General features: G+C 39.8%; 4 protein-coding genes across 5 annotated transcripts; all 4 read left to right on the plus strand.

Annotated features, from left to right (window-relative positions):
• The first annotated feature begins 2,038 nt into the window (after positions 1-2,038).
• LOC124048124 (gamma-crystallin M3-like) lies at positions 2,039-3,091 on the plus strand. The gene is made up of 3 exons (XM_046368576.1): positions 2,039-2,180; positions 2,402-2,644; positions 2,774-3,091. Exons 1-3 carry the CDS (start codon positions 2,151-2,153, stop codon positions 3,047-3,049), a joined length of 549 nt encoding a protein of 182 aa, XP_046224532.1. The 5' UTR covers positions 2,039-2,150; the 3' UTR covers positions 3,050-3,091.
• A 6,868-nt stretch (positions 3,092-9,959) lies between these two features.
• LOC124048130 (gamma-crystallin M3-like) lies at positions 9,960-10,932 on the plus strand. Its single transcript, XM_046368587.1, has 3 exons — positions 9,960-10,102; positions 10,244-10,486; positions 10,615-10,932. Exons 1-3 carry the CDS (start codon positions 10,073-10,075, stop codon positions 10,888-10,890), a joined length of 549 nt encoding a protein of 182 aa, XP_046224543.1. The 5' UTR covers positions 9,960-10,072; the 3' UTR covers positions 10,891-10,932.
• Positions 10,933-15,888: 4,956 nt separating this feature from the next.
• On the plus strand, positions 15,889-17,073 carry LOC124048156 (gamma-crystallin M3-like). Of its 2 annotated transcripts, none has more exons than XM_046368648.1 (3): positions 15,889-16,030; positions 16,405-16,647; positions 16,732-17,073. In XM_046368648.1, exons 1-3 carry the CDS (start codon positions 16,019-16,021, stop codon positions 17,011-17,013), a joined length of 537 nt encoding a protein of 178 aa, XP_046224604.1. In that variant the 5' UTR covers positions 15,889-16,018; the 3' UTR covers positions 17,014-17,073. The 2 variants fall into 2 exon arrangements, with proteins under 2 accessions (XP_046224604.1, XP_046224614.1); XM_046368658.1 differs by having other exon boundaries at positions 16,735-17,073.
• A 4,239-nt stretch (positions 17,074-21,312) lies between these two features.
• Positions 21,313-22,287, plus strand: LOC124048101 (gamma-crystallin M3-like). The gene is made up of 3 exons (XM_046368539.1): positions 21,313-21,466; positions 21,589-21,828; positions 21,945-22,287. Exons 1-3 carry the CDS (start codon positions 21,320-21,322, stop codon positions 22,233-22,235), a joined length of 678 nt encoding a protein of 225 aa, XP_046224495.1. The 5' UTR covers positions 21,313-21,319; the 3' UTR covers positions 22,236-22,287.
• Positions 22,288-23,389: the final 1,102 nt, after the last annotated feature.

A 23,389-nucleotide genomic window follows, 5' to 3' on the forward strand; every position in this document is an offset into this window, starting at 1 on the left:
AGATTGAATGATTTAATTAAATTGATTGAATGATTTAATTAAATAGATTGAATGTTAATTAAATATATTTAAAATACCCAATGCAGATGTTTTTGTCTCAATATCAAATCATTTCTGGGTAACAATTAAGTACTTTACTGTGAAGCATGGTGGTGGCAGCATCATGCTGTTGGGATGCTATCCTGCGGCAGGGACTGGGAGACCAGTCAGTATCGAGGCAAAGATGAATGGAGCAAAGTATAGAGAGTTCCAACAGGACAACGACCCTGAGCACACAAACAAGACAATGCAGGAGTGGCTTCACGACAAGTCTCTGAATGTCCTTGAGTGATCCACCCAAAGCCCTGACTTGAACCCGATTGAAAATCTCTGGAGAGACCTGAAACTAGCTGTGCTGCAACGCTCCCCATCCAACCTGACAGAGCTTGAGAGGATCTGCAGAGAGGAATGGGAGAAACTCCCCCAATACAAGTGTGCCATGAAGACTTGAGACTTTAATCACTGCCAAAGGTGCTTCGACAAAGTACGGAGTAAAGGGTCTGAATACTTATGTAAATGTGATATATCTGATTTTTGTTTTTTTAAATATGCAAAAAAATCTTTAAAAAGTTTTTTTGCTTCATCATTATGGGGTATTGTGTGTAGATTGATGAGGGTATGTTTTTTTAAATTAAGGCTATGAGGTAAAAAAAATGAGGAAAAAGTCAAGGGGTCTGAATACCTTTCCAATGCACTGTACAAATAACAGGAAATTGGCAACACCAAAAAAATGCAGGACGTAACATATCATACTAAATATATTATGAAATGTAATATGTGAAGAGATATCTGATATTACACAACCATATTCAAATGTATGTGTTTTTATTTTAAGAAACATACAACATAGTGTGCTAAAAGCCTTATATTTGACATCTGGGAACTTTTATTTGAATACATTTTTGAGATGTCTTCAGAATTACAGACAATGCATCATTGACGTTATTAAGGTGACTTTGTGCTACTTAATTATGCTATTTTAAAGAGGAAGGAAGGATAAGCAAGCATATACAATCTGCCAAGTCACTGAACAAATGTAGCTGATTTACTATACTTCCGAGGGACTCAACCCCGAGAGAAGCTCGGAGAAGCTGTGGGAGGAGCCAGAACCAATTTGTTTGCTGAGTCACAAGGTGTACCCAGAGCCACTTTATAGCATTAGATGGATTTTACATGTATGTCATTTAGCAGACATTCTTATTCAGAGCCGTTTACAAGAGCAATTGGGGTTAAGTGCATTGCTCAAGAGCACATTGACAGATTTTTCACCTAGTCAGAGCAGAGATTTGAATTTCTGACCTTTCTGTTGCTGGCACCGACACTCTTAACCACTAGGTTACCTGCTTCCTCACGGTTTACCCAGTATCGTGGGCAGCAGCAAACACAGGAAATAAAGAGGCAAACAGTTTGTCCAACTGTTCTAATTTAAAGATGACCCAAAATACACACCTTGTAGTTTAATTTCCAGTGTTCAATGTGCTTCATAACAAGCCAGACAAAGTTGTTTTCTAGCTTGCTAGTCTGGTAACATTTTCTATCAGATAGCTACAGTATCAAACGTTAGCTATCATAGCACCATTCTTTATAGTTCAGGATTCGATTCAATCTTCATCCAGGAACCCTGTCTACAGTGAAACAGAGAGATCTGTTTATTTACTTCGATGTACACTGAGTGTACAAAACAAGAACACCTTCCTTATATTGAATGTATGTATGTAGAGCAGAGGCCGAAAAAGTCTTCAAAGATTCTGACAGCAAGCAGGACTAAAATGTTAACAGTGACATCAGCTTTAGGGAGCAGTAATTTGGTGGTCAATAATGGTTGCAATTGAAATAAGCTGTGCAGGGGATTTTAGCACATATTTATGGTTTAAGGAGAGATCAACTGGTGATAATCTAGTGGCCATCGATGGTTACAATAGGACCTGAGGGATCCCTGGAAATGTGGACGTCACCTCAGTGGCCTCAATAGGCCTCTATAGCATGGTGCTGGGTCAGGGGTTTAAACAATGGAGCTAGGGATTCTTTAGGTTTGGTCATGTATAAAAGAAAGGGTTAAACATGGTAGGAAGGCAGTTCAGGAGCAGCAACCAGCAGTACAGTGAGCAAACATGTCCAACACCAGCATGAACATGGGCAGGGTAAGCACGGGGAAGTTAATTTTTTTTAACTTATTCTTTCATTTTCATAGATTGTTCTACAAAAGGGCTGCAATGCTCTCGCACCCTAAACTACAACATGATAGTTGTACTTATCCCGATAACCTGGTTACCATTGTGACTGAATAGCATCGCAAATGTATCTCAAATGTTTGTTTTGTACAATTGTTTAATTTCAAGAAATGATTATATTTTATTTTCAGGCCACCTTCTACGAGGACAGAAACTTCCAGGGCCGCTCTTATGAGTGCAGCTCCGACTGCCCAGACATTTCCTCCTACATGAGCAAGTGCCAATCCTGCAGGGTCCAGAGTGGATGCTTCATGGTGTACGAGCGCCCCAACTACATGGGAAACCAGTACTTCATGAAGAGGGGAGAGTACTCTGACTACCAGAGTATGATGGGAATGAGCGATGGTTTCAGGTCCTGTCGCATGATCCCCATGGTAGGTTGAACTTAGATTAATCTTTGAAAATAAAGTATGTTTTGATGGTGGTATTCTCATACAAAATTAGTTTGTTAATAATTTCACTGATCAATAAAGTAACCCTATGATGTTCTTTCCTCCTAACAGCACCGTGGAAACTACAAGATGAGGATCTACGAGAGGGAGAACTTCGGGGGTCAGATGCACGAGATGATGGACGACTGTGACTCCATCCAGGAGCGTTACCGTATGTCCGACTGCCAGTCCTGCAACGTGATGGACGGCCACTGGCTGATGTACGAGCAGCCCCAATTCAGAGGCAGGCAGATGTACATGAGGCCTGGAGAGTACAGGAGCTTCAGAGAGATGGGCATGAGTGGCATGAAGTTTATGAGCATGAGGCGTATCACTGATATGTGTTAGATATCTTATATTGACCAAATAAAAGTGATTAGTAATCCGTAACATTTGAGTGTGCTACATTATTTCAATATTTTGGTATTGGGGCGTAAGCGGTATTAGGTTCATGAGCATGATGTGTATCATTGACTCATGCTACTATATACTATAAACCATTAAATATATAGTTTGCTACTATAAATAAACCATTGAATAAAATAATTCACAAACCTATTTAAGTGATTTTAAGCCCTTTTTCTACTTACTCAGAGTCAGATGAACTCAAATCAAATCAAATGAACTCTGACTAATCTCGCATGCTAGCTGTTCTGGTAGACTTCCAGTCATAGCACTAACGCTAGTTCAACTACCATAGACATAAACATTTCATCCATCAGTTCATTTGACTCTGGGTAGAAAAGGTCTTTAATTCGCAAAGTCTCACACGATCCCTTGAATGTATCCCTTTTTAAGTGTGACAACAAATGTACTGATTAATAAATGTAATATAATGTACTGTACTGCATGTTGTATCATGTTAGCATAATTGGTCTCAGCTATATGACAATGATTGCAGGTGTGTGAACAAGAAATCAAATCTAGTAACATTTGATTTTATTTTATTTCTTGTTCACACACCTGCATTCATTGTCATATAGCTGAGACCAATTATGCTAACATGATACAACATGCAGTACAGTATCTAGTGGATCATTGGCAATATGATTAGCTGAACAGCTTCATTGACTCGCAAATACGTTTGGGTAACACTTTATTTGAAGAGTGCCTACAAAAGGTCTTCATCATCTTACATTTATTAAGCATAACAGACAACGTTTTGAATAGAAATATACATACTGATATACATTTATTAAGCGTACATAACAGACAACGTTTTGAATAGAAATATACATACTGATATACAAGATTTTAGCATCAAACCAGAATTGTCTCAGGGACATTAAAGGCCACGTGGCTGGCCGCTCTTTGGAAACCATTCCACACAGTTGCTCACTGAGCAACAACTCATCATTATTGTTTTGAAAAGACATAGTCAATCGTTCAATAATATAATTATTATTTTAGAAAAAAATGTTATCTTCAATTTACAATCTGTAGAAGCTATGAGACTAGAAATGTTCAGGACTTTTGTGAAGCATCACAGCACAGTTGAAAAATACATGGCAAATAGAAATCCAAAATGGATGGTGTTGAGAGATCGATGGGAGGGGTTGAATGGAGCTGAAGGGTGGGACTAATAACAACAAGATAACAAATGTCTGTATACAGGGTCTGTAAAATGTATATATGTACAAAACCTTTGTGAAAAAAACACAGTTACAAATAGAAATCAAACTGGATGAACATCAGAAATTGAGGAAGGCCAGGACTAAAAACAAACCAAATATAACTATTGTAAAATAGACTGTCTGTAAAATGTGTATAGTATGTATAAACTGAAAGAAGAAGTCTACTGTAAGTGTTTATTAGTTTACTCCAATTAGGCGAGGCGTGGTAGGGTTTTCGGGGAATAAAAAAGGTATATTCTAAAAAAAAGTGTGTATGTATATGTATATGCAGTAGAAGTCGGAAGATTACATACACTTAGGTTGGAGTCATTAAAACGAGTTTTTAGACCACTCCACAACTTCCAGAAAATGATGTCATGGCTTTAGAAGCATCCGAGAGGCAAATTGACATCAGAAGACAATTGAGCCAATTGGAGGAGTACCTGTGGATGTATTTCAACGCCTACCTTCAAACTCAGCGCCTCTTTGCTTGACATCATGGGAAAATCAAAAGAAATCAGCCAAGACCTCAGAAAATAAATTGTAGACCTCCACAAGTCTGGCTCATCCTTGGGAGCAATTTCCAAACACCCGAAGGTACCCCGTTCATCTTTACAAACAATAGTACTCAAGTATAAACACCATGGGACCACGAAGCCGTCATACCACTCAGGAAGGAGATGCGTTCTGTCTCCTAGAGATGAACTTTCTTTGGTGCGAAAAGTGCAAATCAATCCCAGAACAACAGCAAAGGACCTTGTGAAGATGTTGGAGGAAACCGGTACAAATGTATCTATATCCACAGTCAAAACGAGTCCTATATCGACATAACCTGAAAGGCCGCTGAGCAAGGAAGAAGCCACTGCTCCAAAACCGCCATAAAAAAAGCCAGACTACGGTTTGCAACTGCACTTGGGGACAAGATCGTACTTTTTGGAGAAATGTCCTCTGGTCTGATGAAGAAAAATAGAACAGTTTGGCAAGCCGAAGAACACCATCCCAACCGTGAAGCACGGGGGGGGGGGGGCATCATGTTATGGGGGTGATTTGCTGCAGGAGGGACTGGTGCACTTCACAAAATAGATGGCTTCATGAGGCTGGAAAATTATGTGGATATATTGAAGCAACATCTCAATACATCAGTCAGGAAGTTAAAGCTTGGTCGCAAATGGGCTTCCGAATGGACAATGACCCCAAGCATACTTCCAAAGTTGTGGCAAAATAACTTAAGGACAACAAAGTCAAGATATTGGAGTGGCCATCACAACGCCCTGACCTCAATCCTATAAAAAATGTGTGGACAGATCTGAAAAAACGTGTGCGAGCAAGGAGGCCTACTAAACTAACTCAGTTACACCAGCTCTGTCAGGAGAAATGGGCCAAAATTAACCCAACTTATTGTGGGAAGCTTGTGGAAGGCTACCCGAAACATTTGACCTAAGTTAAAAACAATTTAAAGGCATTGCTACCAAATACTAATTGTGTGTATGTAAACGTCTGACCCACTGGGAATGTGATGAAAGAAATACAAGCTGAAATAAATAATTCTCTCTTCTATTATTCTGACATTTCACATTCTTAAAATAAAGTGGTGATCCTAACTGACCTAAAACAGGGATTTTTACTAGGATTAAATGTCAGAAATGGTTGAAAACTGAGTTTAAATGTATTTGGCTAAGGTGTATGTAAACTTCCGACTTCAACTGTTTGTGGGTATGTGTATGTATGTATGTATATGGATATACCGTATATACAGTGGGGAGAACAAGTATTTGATACACTGCCGATTTTGCAGGTTTCCCTACTTACAAAGCATGTAGAGGTCTGTAATTTATATCATAGGTACACTTCAACTGTGAGAGACGGAATCTAAAACAAAAATCCATAAAATCACATTGTATGAATTTTAAGTAAAAACCTCTACTATAAAACCTCTACTTTATAGCCAAAGCTAGACAAGCATTTGTGTAAGTTTATCGATAGCCTAGCATAGCATTTTGTCCAGCTAGCAGCAGGTAACTTGGTCACAGAAATCAGAAAAGCAATCAAATTAAATCGTTTACCTTTGGTGAGCTTCGGATGTTTTCACACACGAGACTCCCAGTTAGCTAGCCAATGTTCCTTTTTTCCCAAAATATTATTTTTGTAGGCGAAATAGCTCCCTTTGTTCTTCACGTTTGGCTGAGAAATCGCCCGGAAATTGCAGTCACGAAAACGGCGAAAAATATTCCAAATTAGCTCCATAATATCGACAGAACCATGGCAAACGTTGTTTATAATCAACCCTCAAGGTGTTTTTCAAATATCTATTCGATAATATATCCGTCGGGACAATTAGTTTTTCAGTAGGACCGATTGGAGTAATGGCTACCTCTGTATTTTACTCGAGAGTCACCATGGGAGCCATCAGGTGACCACTTACGCAATGTAGCCGCATACGGCTATTCTTCAACATAAATGCGTAAAACTACGTCACAATGCTGTAGACACCTTGGGGAATACGTAGAAAGCGTAAGCTGGTTGATAGCACATTCACAGCTCAATAGGGACTCATTGGAATGCAGAGCTTTCAAAATATGGGGCACTCCCGGATTGGATTTTTCTCAGGCTTTCGCCTGTAACATCAGTTCTGTTATACTCACAGACAATATCTTTACAGTTTTTGAAATGTTAGAGTGTTTTATATCCTAAGCTGTCAATTAAATGCATATTCTAGCATCTTGTCCTGACAAAATATCCCGTTTAAAACGGGAACGTTTAAAAAAAAAATATGAAAATACTGCCCCCTAGAGTCGCAACAGGTTATTAAGAATTACATTTTTTTATTAATCTGTTTTTGAAATTCCAGTTGGCCCTGTATTAGTTCTTGCTAAGTAAATAACACAATCTCCACATTCATCTAAAGCAAAGCAGTTCGACACATACAACTTCACAGAGTTACACATGGAATAAACAAACATTCAGTCAATAATGCATTTAAAAAATCTATATACAGCATGTGCAAATGAGGGAGGTACCCAAGGTATGGCAATAAATGGGCCATGGTGGCGAAGTTATTACAACATAGCAATTAAACACTGGAATGGTAGATGTGCAGAAGATGGATGTGCAAGTAGAGATACTGGGGTGCAAAGGAGCAAGATAAATAAATAAATACAGTGGGGATGACGTAGTTGGATGGGATATTTACAGATGGGCTATGTACAGGTGCAGTGATCTGTTAGCTGCTCTGACAGCTGGTGCTTAAAGCTAGTGAGGGAGGTATTGAGTATCTAGCTTCAGTAATTTTTTCAGTTTGTTTCAGTCATTGGCAGCAGGGAACTGGAAGGAAAGGCGACCAAATGAGGAATTGGCTTTGGGGGTGACCAGTGAGATATACCTGCTGGAGCGCGTGCTACGAGTGGGTGCTGCTATGGTGACCAGTGAGCTGAGATAAGGGGGGCTTTACCTAGCAGAGACTTGTATATGACCTGGAGCCAGTGGGTTTGGCGATAAGTATGAAGCAAGGGCCAGCCAACGAGAGCGTACAGGTCGCAGTGGTGGGAAGTATATGGGGCTCTGGTGACAAAACAGATGGCACTGTGATAGACTGCATCCAATTTGTTGAGTAGAGTGTTGAAGGATATTTTGTAAATGACATCGCCAAAGTCGAGGATCGGTAGGATGGTCAGTTTTACGAGGGTATGTTTGGCAGCATGAGTGAAGGATGCTTTGTTGCCAAATAGGAATAGATTTAATTTTGAATTGGAGATGTTTAATGTGAGTCTGAAAGGAGAGTTTACAGTCTAACCAGACACCTAGGTATTTGTAGTTGTCCACATATTCTAAGTCAGAACCGTCTAGAGTAGTGATGCTAGATGGGCAGGCAGGTGCGGGCAGCGATCGGTTGAAGAGCATGCATTTAGTTTTGTCACGCCCTGACCTTAGAGCTTTTTATGTCTCTATTTTGGTTTGGTCGGGGTGTGATTTGGGTGGGCATTCTATGTTCTTTTTTCTATGTTTTTGTATTTCTTTGTTTTGGCCGGGTATGGTTCTCAATCAGGGACAGCTGTCAATCGTTGGGAACCATACTTAGGTAGCTTTTTCCCCACATGGTTTTTGTGGGTAGTTAATTTCTGTTTAGTGTTTGCACCTTACAGGACTGTTTAGGTTATGCTCTTGTTTATTTTTTTATAGTGTTCAGTTTTAATAAAACAAGCATGAACACTTACCACGCTGCGCTTTGGTCTGATGATTCCTCTTCTTCAGACGACGAATACCGTTACAGTTTTACTTGTATTTAAGAGCAGTTGGAGGCCACGGAAGGAGAGTTGTATGGCATTGAAGCTCATCTGGAGGTTAGTTAACACAGTGTCCAAAGAAGGGCCAGAGGTATACAGAATGGTGTCGTTTGCGTAGAGGTGGATCAGAGAATCACCAGCAGCAAGAGCAACATCATTGATGTATACAGAGAAGAGTGTCAAACCGAGAATTGAACCCTGTGGCACCCCTGTAGAGTCTGCCAGAGGTGCGCACAACAGGCCCTCTGATTTGACACACTGAACTCTATCAGAGAAGTAGTTGGTGAACCAGTCGAGACAATCATTTGAGAAACCAAGGCTGTTGAGTATGCCGATAAGAATGTTGTGATTGCCCAGGTCGAAGAATACGGCTGCACAGTAATGTCTCTTATCGATGGCTGTTATGATATGGTTTAGGACCTTGTGAAGACATTGGTTAGCTAAAGCAGCCAGCGGATGCTATGGCTAAAAACACCTGCTTTAGTGATTACGTCACTGACAAGGGTTTTTGATGTTTTACAAACTCAAGTCTTTGACATCCAGCTCGCCAGCATCCCTCATGGCATATTCTCAGTCCCAAGTTGTCAAATTACATTTAACTTGTTGGCACGACTGCACTTTTTAAAATATATTTGTTTAATTGATATAGCTAGTTAGTTATGTGTGTTGTAATCTTCATTCTAGTCAGGAAATATAATATATGGTGCATCTCCTCAACAACTGAAACATAACTCTGAACATTTAAACGCATGCAGAATTAGGGCTACCATACACTCATGGAATGGACATGAATTATGGTTGTGATGTACTTAACAAATCCTCATTCCACACAATGTGCTGTTTTCTAACCCAGTTAGTCACAATCTAGATACACTGAGTAGTAGTAATCAGGAATATTTTTGAAACATTGTCATCAAAAAAGTGTTTTTATTCTCTGTTCATTTCATTCTCATTAGAATTATCTTTAAATAAATGTTTTACTTCTCTGAACAATTATTTAAATATATATTGACAGAAAATACATCTATGGAGTCAGGTGATTCAATTTTAGCATTGAGTTACATTTAACACAAGAGTTATATTTAACTGACTTTACTGAATGAACAAGATCACAAGGGAATATTAATCATATGTTGAAATATAATTATAATTGTGTAACTGACTTGTAGACTCCACCCCACTCATTTGCATATATGTATGCAATGGTTTTCACTGTCAGAGTCCATTGTTCCTTTGAATGGTTTTGTGTTACCTGTTTCACAGTGAAAATAGGCTTTTATGTCTTTTTTTGGGACCCAGTCACGTGGAAATATGAGTACAGTACTTCAGCACTCTACAGGCCTCTATACCCTGTTGCTAGGTCAGGGGTTTACACAATGGGTCTAACAGATTCTTTGGATTAGGTCAGGTATAAAAGTAAGGGTTGCCACAGACAGGACATCAGTGCAGCAGCAACAGCAGCAAGTCAGTGACCAACAATGACCAGCACCGGCATGAACATGGGAAGAGTAAGCATTTATTTTTATTTTATTCTAAAACACATTTTTCTCTATATTATCTTTGTATCTTTACGTACAAAAAAGCTTATATTTGTTGCATTTATTGAATTATATATTTAGAAATTATAAATAAATACATTGTGTTTTCAGGCCACCTTCTACGAGGACAGAAACTTCCAGGGCCGCTCTTATGAGTGCAGCTCCGACTGCCCCGACATTTCCTCCTACATGAGCAGGTGCCAATCCTGCAGGGTCCAGAGTGGATGCTTCATGGTGTACGAGCGCCCCAACTACATGGGAAACCAGCACTTCATGAAGAGGGGAGAGTACTCAGACTACCAGAGTATGATGGGAATGAGCGATGGTTTCAGGTCCTGCCGCATGATCCCCATGGTAAAATATGATATTCAGGCTGCTGTAACGGCCCACAATTCCATAATTAATCATGCAAGTCATATTTGAGCTATTCAACAGTCTGGTGCATTCAGGAAATAATTCAACATGTTCTTTCCTCCTAACAGCACCGTGGAAACTATAAGATGAGGATCTACGAGAGGGAGAACTTCGGGGGTCAGATGCACGAGATGATGGACGACTGTGACTCCATCCAGGAGCGTTACCGTATGTCAGACTGCCAGTCCTGCAACGTGATGGACGGCCACTGGCTGATGTACGAGCAGCCCCACTTCAGAGGCAGGCAGATGTACATGAGGCCTGGAGAGTACAGGAGCTTCAGAGAGATGGGCATGAGTGGCATGAAGTTTATGAGCATCAGGCGTATCACTGATATGTGCTAGACATCTCATATTGACCAAATAAAAGTGATTAGTAATCCAAAACAATTGAGTGTGCTACATTATTTCAATATTTTGCCGTTTTGTGTTTCTATTTTTACCAGAAAGATATACGTAACATTTCAATTGTACTTTATACCATAAAACCTACTAAGTGCTGTTATGAGCATGACTTATTGACTGCCATAAAGCATTCAAATGAATGTTCTTAAGATGATAAAGAGGGATTTTGATGTTAACACTAATGTATTGGTCAACTTGTAGAGTGAACAAACTTAACTAATAATACACGTTGCGCTACTCCACCAACATCGCATCAACCAATCTCCAATAAACAGTAATACGTTTTAATACAGTTCACTTAAGCTTCTCATTATGCAACTGCAGCAGAATAAATGAAATGGTATCAAATACATCAAACACATGGTTTCCATATGGTTGATACCATTCGCTTCGTTCCAGCCATTATTATGAGCCAATCATCCCCTCAGAAGTCTCCACTGTTGTGTATGGTAAAGGTACAGCTTTTTTACACAGACATTAAAACCAATCAGCAGGATTAATAAGACAATCAAGAACATATTTTTTTTAAATTAATATAGAGAGACCAGTTTGATAAATGACCCTCTACAGCCACAATATTAAATAAAAATCAAATGTTATGTCCCATGTGGCAAACACAACAGGTGTAGACTTTACCGTGAAATACCTACTTCGAACTCTGAACCAACAGTGCAGAGTTCAAAAGTAAGAAAACATTGCTAAAAGGAAATAGCAACACAACAAAATAACAATAACGACTATATACAAGGAGTACTGGTACCGAGTCAATGTGCAGGGGTACGAGTTAGTTGAGGTAATTGAGGTAATACGTGTATGCATGTGTTGGAATGCCAGTGTAATATGTGTGAGTGTGTGAGTGTGTAGGTAGAGTCCAGTAAGTGTATGAGTAGAGTCCAATGAGTGTGTGGGTAGAGTCCAGTAAGTGTTTGAGTAGAGTCCATTGAGTGTGTGAGTAGAGTCCATTAAGTGTGTGAGTAGAGTCCAATGAGTGTGTGAGTAGAGTCCATTAAGTGTGTGAGTAGAGTCCAATGAGTGTGTGAGTAGAGTCCATTAAGTGTTTGAGTAGAGTCCAATGAGTGTGTGAGTAGAGTCCATTAAGTGTTTGAGTAGAGTCCAATGAGTGTTTGAGTAGAGTCCAATGAGTATGCATAGTGCAAGAAACTCAGTGCAAATATAAGGGGGTCAATGCAAGTAGTCAGGGTAGCCATTTGATTAACAGTTCAGCAGTCTTATTGTTTGGGGGTAGAAGCTGTTCAGCAGTCTTATTGTTTGGGGGTAGAAGCTGTTCAGCAGTCTTATTGTTTGGGGGTAGAAGCTGTTCAGCAGTCTTATTGTTTGGGGGTAAAAGCTGTTCAGCAGTCTTATTGTTTGGGGGTAGAAGCTGTTCAGCAGTCTTATTGTTTGGGGGTAGAAGCTGTTCAGCAGTCTTATTGTTTGGGGGTAGAAGCTGTTCAGCAGTCTTATTGTTTGGGGGTAGAAGCTGTTCAGCAGTCTTATTGTTTGGGGGTAGAAGCTGTTCAGCAGTCTTATTGTTTGGGGGTAGAAGCTGTTCAGCAGTCTTATTGTTTGGGGGTAGAAGCTGTTCAGCAGTCTTATTGTTTGGGGGTAGAAGCTGTTCAGCAGTCTTATTGTTTGGGGGTAGAAGCTGTTCAGCAGTCTTATTGTTTGGGGGTAGAAGCTGTTCAGCAGTCTTATTGTTTGGGGGTAGAAGCTGTTCAGCAGTCTTATTGTTTGGGGGTAGAAGCTGTTCAGCAGTCTTATTGTTTGGGGGTAGAAGCTGTTCAGCAGTCTTATTGTTTGGGGGTAGAAGCTGTTCAGCAGTCTTATTGTTTGGGGGTAGAAGCTGTTCAGAAGTCTTATTGTTTGGGGGTAGAAGCTGTTCAGAAGTTTTATTGTTTGGGGGTAGAAGCTGTTCAGGAGGCTTTTGTTCCCAGACTTGGTGCTCCGGCACCGCATGCCATGTGGTAGCAGAGAGAACAGTCTATGACTTTGGTGGCTGGTGTCTTTGACAATTTTAGGGCCTTCCTCTGACACTGCCTAGTATAGAGGTTCTGGATGGCAGGGAGCTCGGCCCCAGTGATTTACTAGGCCATATGCACTACCCTCTGTGCCTTGCGGTTGGATGCCAAGCAGTTGCCTTATCAATTGGTGATGCAGCCAGTCAAGATGCTCTCAATGGTGCAGCTATAGAACAATTTGAGAATCTGAGGGCCATTGCCAAATCTTTTCAGCCTCCTGGGGGGGAAGAGGCGTTGTCATACCCTCTTGACGACTGTGTTGGTGTGTTTGGACCGAAATACAGTGCCTTCAGAAAATTTGAATACCGCTTGACTTATTCCATATTTTGTTGTGTTACATCCTGAATTCAAAATGGATCAAAAATACAATTATTGTCACCCAACTACACACACTTACCCCATAATGACAACCTTTTTTTTAAATTAGCATTATTTATTAAATATGAAATACAGAAATACCAAATGTATATAGGTATTCACCTCTGAGTCAATACTTTGTAGAAGCACCTTTGGCAGCGATTACAGCTAAGTATGGTTCTCAATCAGAGACAACGATCGACAGCTGCCTCTGATTGGGAACCATACCAGGCCAAACACAGAAATACAAAACCTAGAATACACAACATAGAATGCCCACCCCAACTCACGCCCTGACCAAACTAGAACAGAGACATAAAAAAGAAACTAAGGTCAGGATGTGACAGTATGAATACTTTCTCAATGTACTTCAGGTCCTTAGTGATACGGACACTGTTCCTTTTGTCCAGTTGGGAAATGACCATGTGGAGTGCAATAGAAATTGCATCATCCTTGGATCTGTTGGGCGGTATGCGAATTGGAGTGGGTCCAGGGTGTCTTGGATGATGATGTTAATGTTAGCCATGACCAGCCTTTCAAAGCATTTCATGGCGATAGTCATTTAGACAGGTTACCTTGGCATTCTTCAGCGCATGGACTATGGTGGTTTGCTTGAAACCTGTAGGTATTACAGACTGGTCAGGGAGAGCTTGAACATTTTAGTGAAGACACTTGCCAGCTGGTCAATGCATTTTCTGAGTACTCGTCCTGGTAATCCGTCTGGCCCTGCGGCCTTGTGAATATTAACCTGTTTAAAAGTCTTACTCATATCGGCTACAGAGAGCGTGATCACACAGTCGTCCGGAACAGCTGATGCTCTCATGCATGCTTCAGAGTTGCTAGTCTCGAAGCAAGCATATAAATCAGTTAGCTCATCTGGTAGGCTCGCATTTCTGGGCAGTTCGCTGCTGGGTTTCCCATGATAGTTTGCATGCCCTGCCACATCCAACGAGTGTCAGAGCCGGTGTAGTAGGATTTGATCTTAGTCCTGTATTGACACTTTGCCTGTTTGATGGTTCGTCATAGAGCGTATCAGGATTTCTTATAAGTATCCGGATTAGTGTCCTGCTCCTTGAAATCTGCAGCTCTAGCCTTTAGCTCAGTGGGGATGTTGTCTGTAATCCATGGCTTCTGGTTGGGATATGTACGGACACTGATGATGGATGTGGTAAACTCCTCAATGACATCAGATAAATCCGGTGGTCAACCAAATACCAGGGGCACAACTTTCACTGGGGACAGGGGTGTCATGTACCCCCCCCCCCCCCCCCCCCCCCCCGCGCATTAGGAAGTGCCATTTTTGTGCCCCCCAGGTTTTTCATTGGAATGTGACACAAAATGAGGCAACGGTGTGCTTTAGGACCATGCGAACGCCTCCGAGTATCTGTTTGGAGTGTTTATACGACTAAAGAAAAGATTATTACTATTATCCCCCCCCCACTTCTAAAACAAAAGTTGCTCCCCTGCCAAATATAAACATGCTAAGCATGTGTAGCTCAAATATCTATGTAAATCATGCATTGATAGAAGTCAATGATACAATTGTGTGAAAATGTTTGATCCATGTCATCAAGTTGTGATTCAGCCCTCAGTTGAGAACATGTACCCACAATGCTGGAAACCAGCAGCTCTGACGAGTCATAGATAGTGACCTCCCTTGTCTCTCCCTTCATCTCATGTTTGAAAAAAGCTAGGTGTGCCCACAAGAGGATTGCTAAGATGATAGGTTGTACATGACTGGCAGACAGGTCAGGAGCCAACAGAAGCATGCTTTGCTTGAAACAGGTGCTTCCCTCAGAACATGTGGAACATAGACACTCCTCTTTATCGGCCCTTGGCATTGGGGACGTTTTGGCCATTTGTAGGCATGTGGGTACTTTTGCATAGGTAACTATGAAAATGTTTTAAATATGAAAATGTTGATGGTTGGTTTAACATACTGTAGTACCTATGTTAATTAAATGTATACAAAAAGAAATTGAAGACTCATAAATGCATTTTAAAACAGTGTTTTTTACACTGCTGATACTCACTTTTTATTATCTATGCATAATCACTTTACACCTACATACATGTACAAATTACCTCAACTAACCTGTAACCCGCACATTGACTTGGTACCGGTACCCCCTGTATATAGCCTCATTATTGTTATTTTATAGTTACTTTTTTTTTTACTTACATTTATTTAGTCAATATTTTCTTAACTCTATTATCTCAAAACTGGGCTTGTAAGTAAGCATTCACGGTAAGTCCACGCATGTGACAAATACAAATGTATTTGGTTTGAGATTCTGAAGTACAGTATAGCATTTGTCCCCCCCAAAAAAACACAAAAAAATTAACAAAAATAGGACTGCTATTAAAACAGACATGACAGGGACCAATTTCAGAATGCCATTCCTGAAATCGAAGACCATTTGGCCTCAAATACATATAAAACTACACGTGTGCCTCTAAATTAGCCTCAAAATTGCTTTTACGGCAGAACATTCTCATTTGTCCCCCCTTTTGACTGTACATAATAATGCTTTCCCGTCTGTGGTGACAAACAGTGGGAGCAACCATTGCATAGCATACAGCTGACTCATGTGTTTCATACAATGGAACCAGAGATTCTGTGGATGTCACATCAGGTATAAAACAGGCTGCAGACCGGCATAGCTATAGCATCGCTCTAAATAACCATAAACATGCAGGGAAAGGTGAGTTAATATTGTTCTTTGCAGTTTAGAGGTCATGTGATCTGATTATTACTGTATATACAGTAATTCAGTGGTTTTATAGAAATATATACATTAAATAAAGTAATAACACTATACAAAGATCAAAATTCAGTGCTTCTACATCTGCATTGCTTGCTGTTTGGGGTTTTAGGCTGAGTTTCTGTATAGCACTTTGTGACATAGGCTGATGTTAAAAGGGCTTCATAAATACATTTTTTATTGATTTGATTGAATAATGCAGTCCAGTGTTAAGCATTTTATTATAACCACCAATTAAAGGAAAGTTCTACACAGTTCTGAACACATTCTGGTCACATTTTCTTCTGGCTAATTGCAAGAGTATTTGTTTTCAGATCATCTTCTACGAGGACAAGAACTTCCAGGGTCGCTCCTATGAGACCAGCCAGGACTGCCCTGAGCTGACATCCCACCTTAGCAGGTGCAACTCCTGCAGGGTTGAGAGCGGCTGCTTCATGGCCTACGATCGCAACAACTACATGGGGAACCAGTACTTCATGCGAAGGGGCGAGTACCCTGACTACCAGCGTATGATGGGTTTCGATGACTGCATCAAGTCCTGCCGTAACATCCCCATGGTATGAAGCACCATGATACATCACAGATTCCAATACAATGTAACGTTTATAATAAACTAATCCCATATACAAAATGTATCTTAGCAGCACAGAGGAAACTACAAGATGAGGATCTACGAGAGGGAGAACTTCGGAGGTCAGATGCATGAGATGAGCGAGGACTGTGACTCCATCCAGGAGCGTTACCGTATGTCCGACTGCCAGTCCTGCAACGTGATGGATGGCCACTGGCTGATGTACGAGCAGCCCCATTACAAAGGCAGGCAGATATACATGAGGCCTGGAGAGTACAGAAACCTCAGAGAGATGCAGGGTTACAATGGAATGAAGTTCAGTTCCATTAGAAGGATCACCGACTCCTGTTAAATTATCAGGCCCACCTGTTCAGTGAAACGGTTGACTTTTAAATAAAAAATTATTATTTAATATCGTCTTTTGTCTTGTTCTGCAAAAGTCCACAGAGGCCCAACACAACACAATTTTACCAGTCCAGTCGTGTCCTGCTTTGTCCTGATTCAAACACTTTCCATAAGTGGTTGAAACTACATTGATCCTATACTCCTTTTGCTTTTGAATAAAATCATCACATTTTGCAAGGCACGCCAATGCATCACTCTACTACTGGAGCCCAATGTAAAACTAGAGACCCATGATTAGATACAAAACAAAGAGTAGGAGAAAGTGTTGGAAGTCGTAATAGAACTATCAATGCATAGCTTTTACCTAATGGATGTAGCTAATAATGTATATTTTATACCATTTTTATTTGCATTTCCTTCCAATTTCCTATTTAAAAAGGTAAAATGAACCAGTCAGTGTCTGACCCAAAACATGAACCTGTAGGGACAGACAACACTGAACACAGTATGATATATGAGTGTTTCTGAGAAATGGCGCTGGGCCAGTAACCGAAAGGTCGTTGGTTTGAATCCCCGAGCCGACTAGGTGAAAAATCTGTCAATGTGCCCTTGAGCAAGGCACTTAACCCTAATAGCTCCTGTAAGTCACTCTGGATAAGAGTTTCTTCACTGATTAAATAATATGGTAACTATATAATTGTTTTTAATGGTTAAATAGTAGTGTGTTTACCATGCTCTAGAGTATGCCAAACCTACAAAAAACATTTAGAAATGGAGGGTATACACATCTTCCCTTTCGTGTTTGTTTAATTTTAATTTGATTATGTTAATGCTCAATATACCGCTTAATAAATGCTTATTATATTTAAAACACACCGAAATTATTATGTTAATGCTCAATATACCGCTTAATAAATGAATAATAAATCAATTATATTTAAAACACACCTAAATAGATGGACCTTGATTTTTCACACTTCACACCTTTTTTCTGGGTTGAACTTTTCTTGTTCTCCTGTATCTTGCACACACAACTTTGTGTTTGCAAAACTATTGTCAGATAGTAGTTTTAAAATGAGATAGATATGGAAATGATCAGGCACATCAAATGACTCTGTTTTCAATGTGTGAACATTTACCAGTCACCATGCTGAAATACTGAAACAAAACATCAAACTCCCTACTCCCATGTCACAAAATATACATTCCCTCAAACAAGAACTTCACTTGAGTTTTGGCTTTGAATGAACTCCAATTTGTCCACCTGGGGTCTGACCTCTCCCTTTCCCAGTTGGTTACCCAAGTACCTACCTTGCAGACTCTGTTAAGATGCTTGAGGTGGTCTTCCAAGGTATGTCTATAAATGGCAATGCTATCCAGATACAGTTGCAGTTGGAAGTGTACATACACCTTAGCCAAATACATTTAAACTCAGTTTTTCACAATTCCTGACGTTTAATCCTAGTAAAAAATGCCCTGTTTTAGGTCAGTTAGGATCACCACTTTATTTTAAGAATGTGAAATGTCAGAATAATAGTAGAGAATTATTTATTTGACCTTTTTTCCCCTTTCATCACATTCCCAGTGGGTCAGAAGTTTACATACACTCAATTAGTATTAGCATTGCCTTTAAATTGGCTTTAAATTGGCATTGCCTTTAAATTGTTTAACTTGGGTCAAATGTTTCAGGTAGCCTTCCACAACCTTCCCACAATAAGTTGGGTGAATTTTGGCCCATTCCTCCTGACAGAGCTGGTGTAACTGAGTCAGGTTTGTAGGCCTCCTTGCTCGCACACACTTTTTCAGTTCTGCCCACAAATTTTCTATCGGATTGAGGTCAGGGCTTTGTGATGGCCACTTCAATACCTTGACTTTGTTGTCCTTAAGCCATTTTGCCACAACTTTTGAAATATGCTTGGGGTCATTGTCCCGACCCATTTGCGACCAAGCATTAACTTCCTGACTCATGTCTTGAGATGTTGCTTCAAGGTCTGTTAATATTGTCAGAAAAGGCCAAACACCTATTAATAATAGCATTTATGGGCATCATTATGTGCCAGGCAGTTACCAAATGTTAAATTGGTACTGAATTATTCCCCTAAAAATTATTCCATGTCAGTGTAAAATGTTATATACAGTGCCTTCAGAAAGTATTCACACCCCTTGACCTCTTCCACATTTTGTTGTGTTACAGCCTGAATTTAAAATGTATTCAATTTAGATTTTTGTTACTGGCCTACATACAATACCCCATAATGTCAAAGTGGATTTTTATTCATTTTAATTTGTACAAATGAATTCAAAATTAAAAGCTGAAATGACTTGAGTCAATAAGTATTTAACCCCTTTGTTATGGCAAGTCTAAATAAGTTCAGCAGGAAAAATCGCTTAACATGTCACATAATAAGTTGCATGGACTCACTCTGTGTGCAAAACTTGTGTTTAAATAGATGTTTTAATGAATATCTCATCTATGTACCCTATACATACAATTATCTGTAAGGTCCCTCAGTTGAGTAGTACATTTCAACTACAGATTCAACCAAAAAGACCTGGTAGGTTTTCCAATTCCTCCCAAAGGGCACCTATTGGTAGACCGGTTTAAAAAAGCAGACATTAAATATCCCTTTGAGCATGGTGAAGTTATTAATTACACTTTGGATTGTGTATCAACACACCCAGTCACCACAACTATATGGGCATCCTTCCTAACTCAGTTGCCGGAGAAGAAGGAAAATGATGACTTTAAAACAGTTTGAGTTTAATGGCTAAGATAGTTGCCGACCTCTGACAGTTCCAACTACGGTGCCACCTGTTAAGAAACCCAGGGTTAATAACCCACCTTGCTACTCCGGGCAGCCCACTGAGTGCCCTCCTTTCTTTTTGATTTTGTTTTTCGTCTATCTCTGCTAAAACTGAGGATGGATCAACAACGTCGTAGTTACTCCACAATAATAACCTAATTAACAGAGGGAAAATGCATCCAGTTTGCAACAAGACGCTAAAGTAATTCTGCAAAAAAAATTGGCAAAACAATACATTGTTTGTCCTGAATACAAAGTGTTATGTTTGGGGAAAATCCAATACAACATATTACTGAGTACCACTCTCCATATTTTCAAGAATTGTAGTGGCTGCATCATGTTATGGGTATGGTTGTAATCGTTAAGGACTGGGGAGTTTTTCGGGGATAAAAAATCAACTGAATGGTGCTAAGCACAGGCAAAATCCTAGAGGAAAATCTGGTTCAGTCTGCTTTCCACCAGACACTGGGGGTTGAATTCACCTTTCAGTAGGACAATAACCCGAAACACAAGGCCAAATCTACATGTGAGTTGCTTACCAAGAAGGCAGTGAATATTCTTTAGTGGTAGAGTTACAGTTTTGACTTAAATCACCTTACAAATCTATGGCAAGAACTGAAAATGGTTGTCTAGCAATGATCAACAACCAATCTGACAGAGCTTGAAGAGTTATGAAAAGAATAATGGGCAAATGTTGCTCAATCCAGGTGTGGAATTCTCTTAGAGGCTTACCCAGAAAGACTCACAGCTGTAATTGCTGCAAAAGGTGCTTCTGCAAAGTATTGACTCGGTGTGTGATATTAAATTAGATATTTCTGTATTTAATTTTTCAATAAATCTGCAAAGAAATCTCAAAACATGTTTTCAGTTTGTCGTTTTAGGGTATTGTGTTTAGATATGTGAGAGAAAAAATATATAATTAATCCATTTTAAATTCAGGCTGTAGCACAACAAAATGTGGAAAAAGTCAAGGGGTAGGAATACTGTCTGAAGGCACTTAGTAATCATATAGTTGCTCCACTTTACTAACCACTACTAGAATGTTCTTGGATTCCAGATATAAAATTTCACAATTTATGAATTGTTTGCCTACAATTTTGCTGGAGGAAGGAAAATCCCAACAACCATCTAATTACATTGGGAACGTTAATATATTCATTTTCATCCACATTGATTCACACTGGGCGAGACCAGCTAATATGAAATCATGTTTTTCAGTCATGTGTTATATTTTTTCCAATAGACTGATGTTTGAATCATGATGCTTCCATTTTTTGTGTTTTGTCTTTAAATAAAAGATTGGAATAGTAATACCCATGAACAAATGTCAGTTAACTTAGTGGAATATCTCTGAAAAGTCTCGATATGAAGAGTTCCCCCTCCTATTGTTATTCAACAGAAACAATAAAGGCATGGGCTCTCCTCACAAATGGACCCAGCTGGAAATAATGACCCTTTAAAAATGACCCTTCAAAGGCCACTTTGTACTGTACAGGGAGGGGGGCCTCTATGCCATGTTGCTCTGTCAGGGGTTTGAACAATGGAGCCACATATTCTTTATTGGTCGGCTCAGGTATAAAAGCGGTAGGGGGGACATACAGAAACTTGTGCAATCCTGAGACCAACACAGTAACCGCAACCATGTCTACGGGCAAGGTGTGTGGAGCTTTGATGAAACTAGGCATTTAAGCAGCAGTTTAAAACCATCAATGAATTGTACTGTACTGTTAGAACTACATCTATTTTTAATAAATTGTGGTTTTGTTGTGTGTTTTTAGATCATCTTCTACGAGGACAGGAACTTCCAGGGTCGTTCCTATGAGACCTCCAGCGACTGCCCTGAGCTGACCTCCTACCTGAGCAGGTGCAACTCCTGCAGAGTTGAGAGCGGCTGCTTCATGGTGTACGATCGTTCCAACTTCCAGGGAAACCAGTACTTTGTGAGGAGGGGAGAGTATGGTGACTACCAGCGTATGGGCATGTCTGACTGCATTAGGTCCTGCCGTAACATCCCCATGGTAAATATATTAAACCTGTTCATTTTGATAGGCCATAGGCCACATGTACAACTCCAGCAAAAGCAATGTGATGGTATATTTGGAATGATTTGGTAAAACACTTTTCCCATTTACAGCACAGAGGAAACTTCAGGATGAGGATCTACGAGAAGGAGAACTTTGGAGGTCAGATGCACGAGCTGAGCGACGACTGTGAGTCCATGACCGATCGTTTCCGCATGAACGACATGCAGTCCTGCAACGTGATGGATGGCCACTGGCTGATGTACGAGCAGCCCCACTTCAGAGGCAGGCAGATGTACATGAGGCCTGGAGAGTACAGGAACATGAGAGAGTTGAGCATGCAAATGGGCTCCAACACTGTGAGGTTCAACAGCATGAGGCGTATTTTGGATTCTTGTTATTAAATTCACCAATGACTAAAATTACGAGTATAAATAAAATCACCTAACTTTTAAACGAAAGTGTCTTTAATTTTGATTTGAGTCCTTGGTTTGAGGTAAAGGGGCATTCAGAAGAGACATCTGCATTTTCATATGGTTAGTTTCCCCATAGAAGTGCAATGGGAGCAGAAATGTCAGTCTATTTCAAAACTGATGTGGAATTAATTAATGGTATCAGAACATGTTCAAAAATCTCAATCTGTTAAAACAACTGATTATTATATATGGTTAATGTGGAAGTAAATGTTAAAGTACTGTCTATTCTAGTAGTAAGTAGATATTCTATTGGAAATACTTTGTATTACAGCTCCTGCTTCAGCTGCAATAGAAGCAACAACACGACACAACTGTGAAACAACTCTTATTATTCATACTGTGAAGGATAGAAAATGAATTGTGGATATTTGTTGTGAATACATCTTGTGTGGATGTTTAAACTGCAATCTGCAGTTGCATACATTTTGGGACATTTAAATTAATGATATACACCCATTGATTCATGAAGAATATATATTATAAATGCCCCATCAGAACCCAACAATATAAGCTTGTTTTAACTCCTCTGTAAATGTAAACAATCACTGTATAGCCAATACATGGTTAAAAATATACTGTTTATATCATATCATATCATGCAAATCATATCATCATGGGGCGGCAGGAAGCCTAGTGGTTTAGAGCGTTGTGCCAGTAACCGAAAGGTTGCTGGATTGAATCCCTGAGCTGACAAGGTAAAAAAAATCAAAACTGTTGTTCTGCCCCTGAACAAGGCAGTTAACCCACTGTAGGCAGCCGTTGTAAATACGAATTTGCTCTTAACTGACTTGCCTCGTTAAATAAAAAAACAAAAATGTACTGTTGATATCAGTGGATACATTTTTCAAGCCCATTCCCTCAGCTGTTTACCAAAGCAGATTGCCCCTTTAAACAGCTATGAAACATTATTGATTATTTATTGAGGTGAAGTCTTATTGTGATTAACACCTCCAAAACTGTACCATTTATGCTCCACGAATACTGCCATCCTTACACACATACTGCCACTTAGAAAAGTCACAGGAACCCAGGAGAGGGCAGCACACAGTATAACAGCAGAGTGCTGGATTTTGGACAGGGAT

This window comes from Oncorhynchus gorbuscha, linkage group LG01, assembly GCF_021184085.1.
Source record: "Oncorhynchus gorbuscha isolate QuinsamMale2020 ecotype Even-year linkage group LG01, OgorEven_v1.0, whole genome shotgun sequence".
Lineage (NCBI taxonomy): Eukaryota > Metazoa > Chordata > Actinopteri > Salmoniformes > Salmonidae > Oncorhynchus > Oncorhynchus gorbuscha.

Coding starts and splice junctions, on each gene's coding strand:
- LOC124048130 (XM_046368587.1), top strand. CDS start 10,073: ATGACCAGCACCGGCATGAACATGGGAAGA. Junction 10,103..10,243: donor CCGGCATGAACATGGGAAGA/GTAAGCATTTAT, acceptor TTGTGTTTTCAG/GCCACCTTCTACGAGGACAG. Junction 10,487..10,614: donor CCTGCCGCATGATCCCCATG/GTAAAATATGAT, acceptor TCCTCCTAACAG/CACCGTGGAAACTATAAGAT.
- LOC124048101 (XM_046368539.1), top strand. CDS start 21,320: ATGCCATGTTGCTCTGTCAGGGGTTTGAACAATGGAGCCACATATTCT. Junction 21,467..21,588: donor CAACCATGTCTACGGGCAAG/GTGTGTGGAGCT, acceptor GTGTGTTTTTAG/ATCATCTTCTACGAGGACAG. Junction 21,829..21,944: donor CCTGCCGTAACATCCCCATG/GTAAATATATTA, acceptor TCCCATTTACAG/CACAGAGGAAACTTCAGGAT.
- LOC124048156 (XM_046368648.1), top strand. Junction 16,648..16,731: donor CCTGCCGTAACATCCCCATG/GTATGAAGCACC, acceptor AATGTATCTTAG/CAGCACAGAGGAAACTACAA.
- LOC124048124 (XM_046368576.1), top strand. CDS start 2,151: ATGTCCAACACCAGCATGAACATGGGCAGG. Junction 2,181..2,401: donor CCAGCATGAACATGGGCAGG/GTAAGCACGGGG, acceptor TTTTATTTTCAG/GCCACCTTCTACGAGGACAG. Junction 2,645..2,773: donor CCTGTCGCATGATCCCCATG/GTAGGTTGAACT, acceptor TCCTCCTAACAG/CACCGTGGAAACTACAAGAT.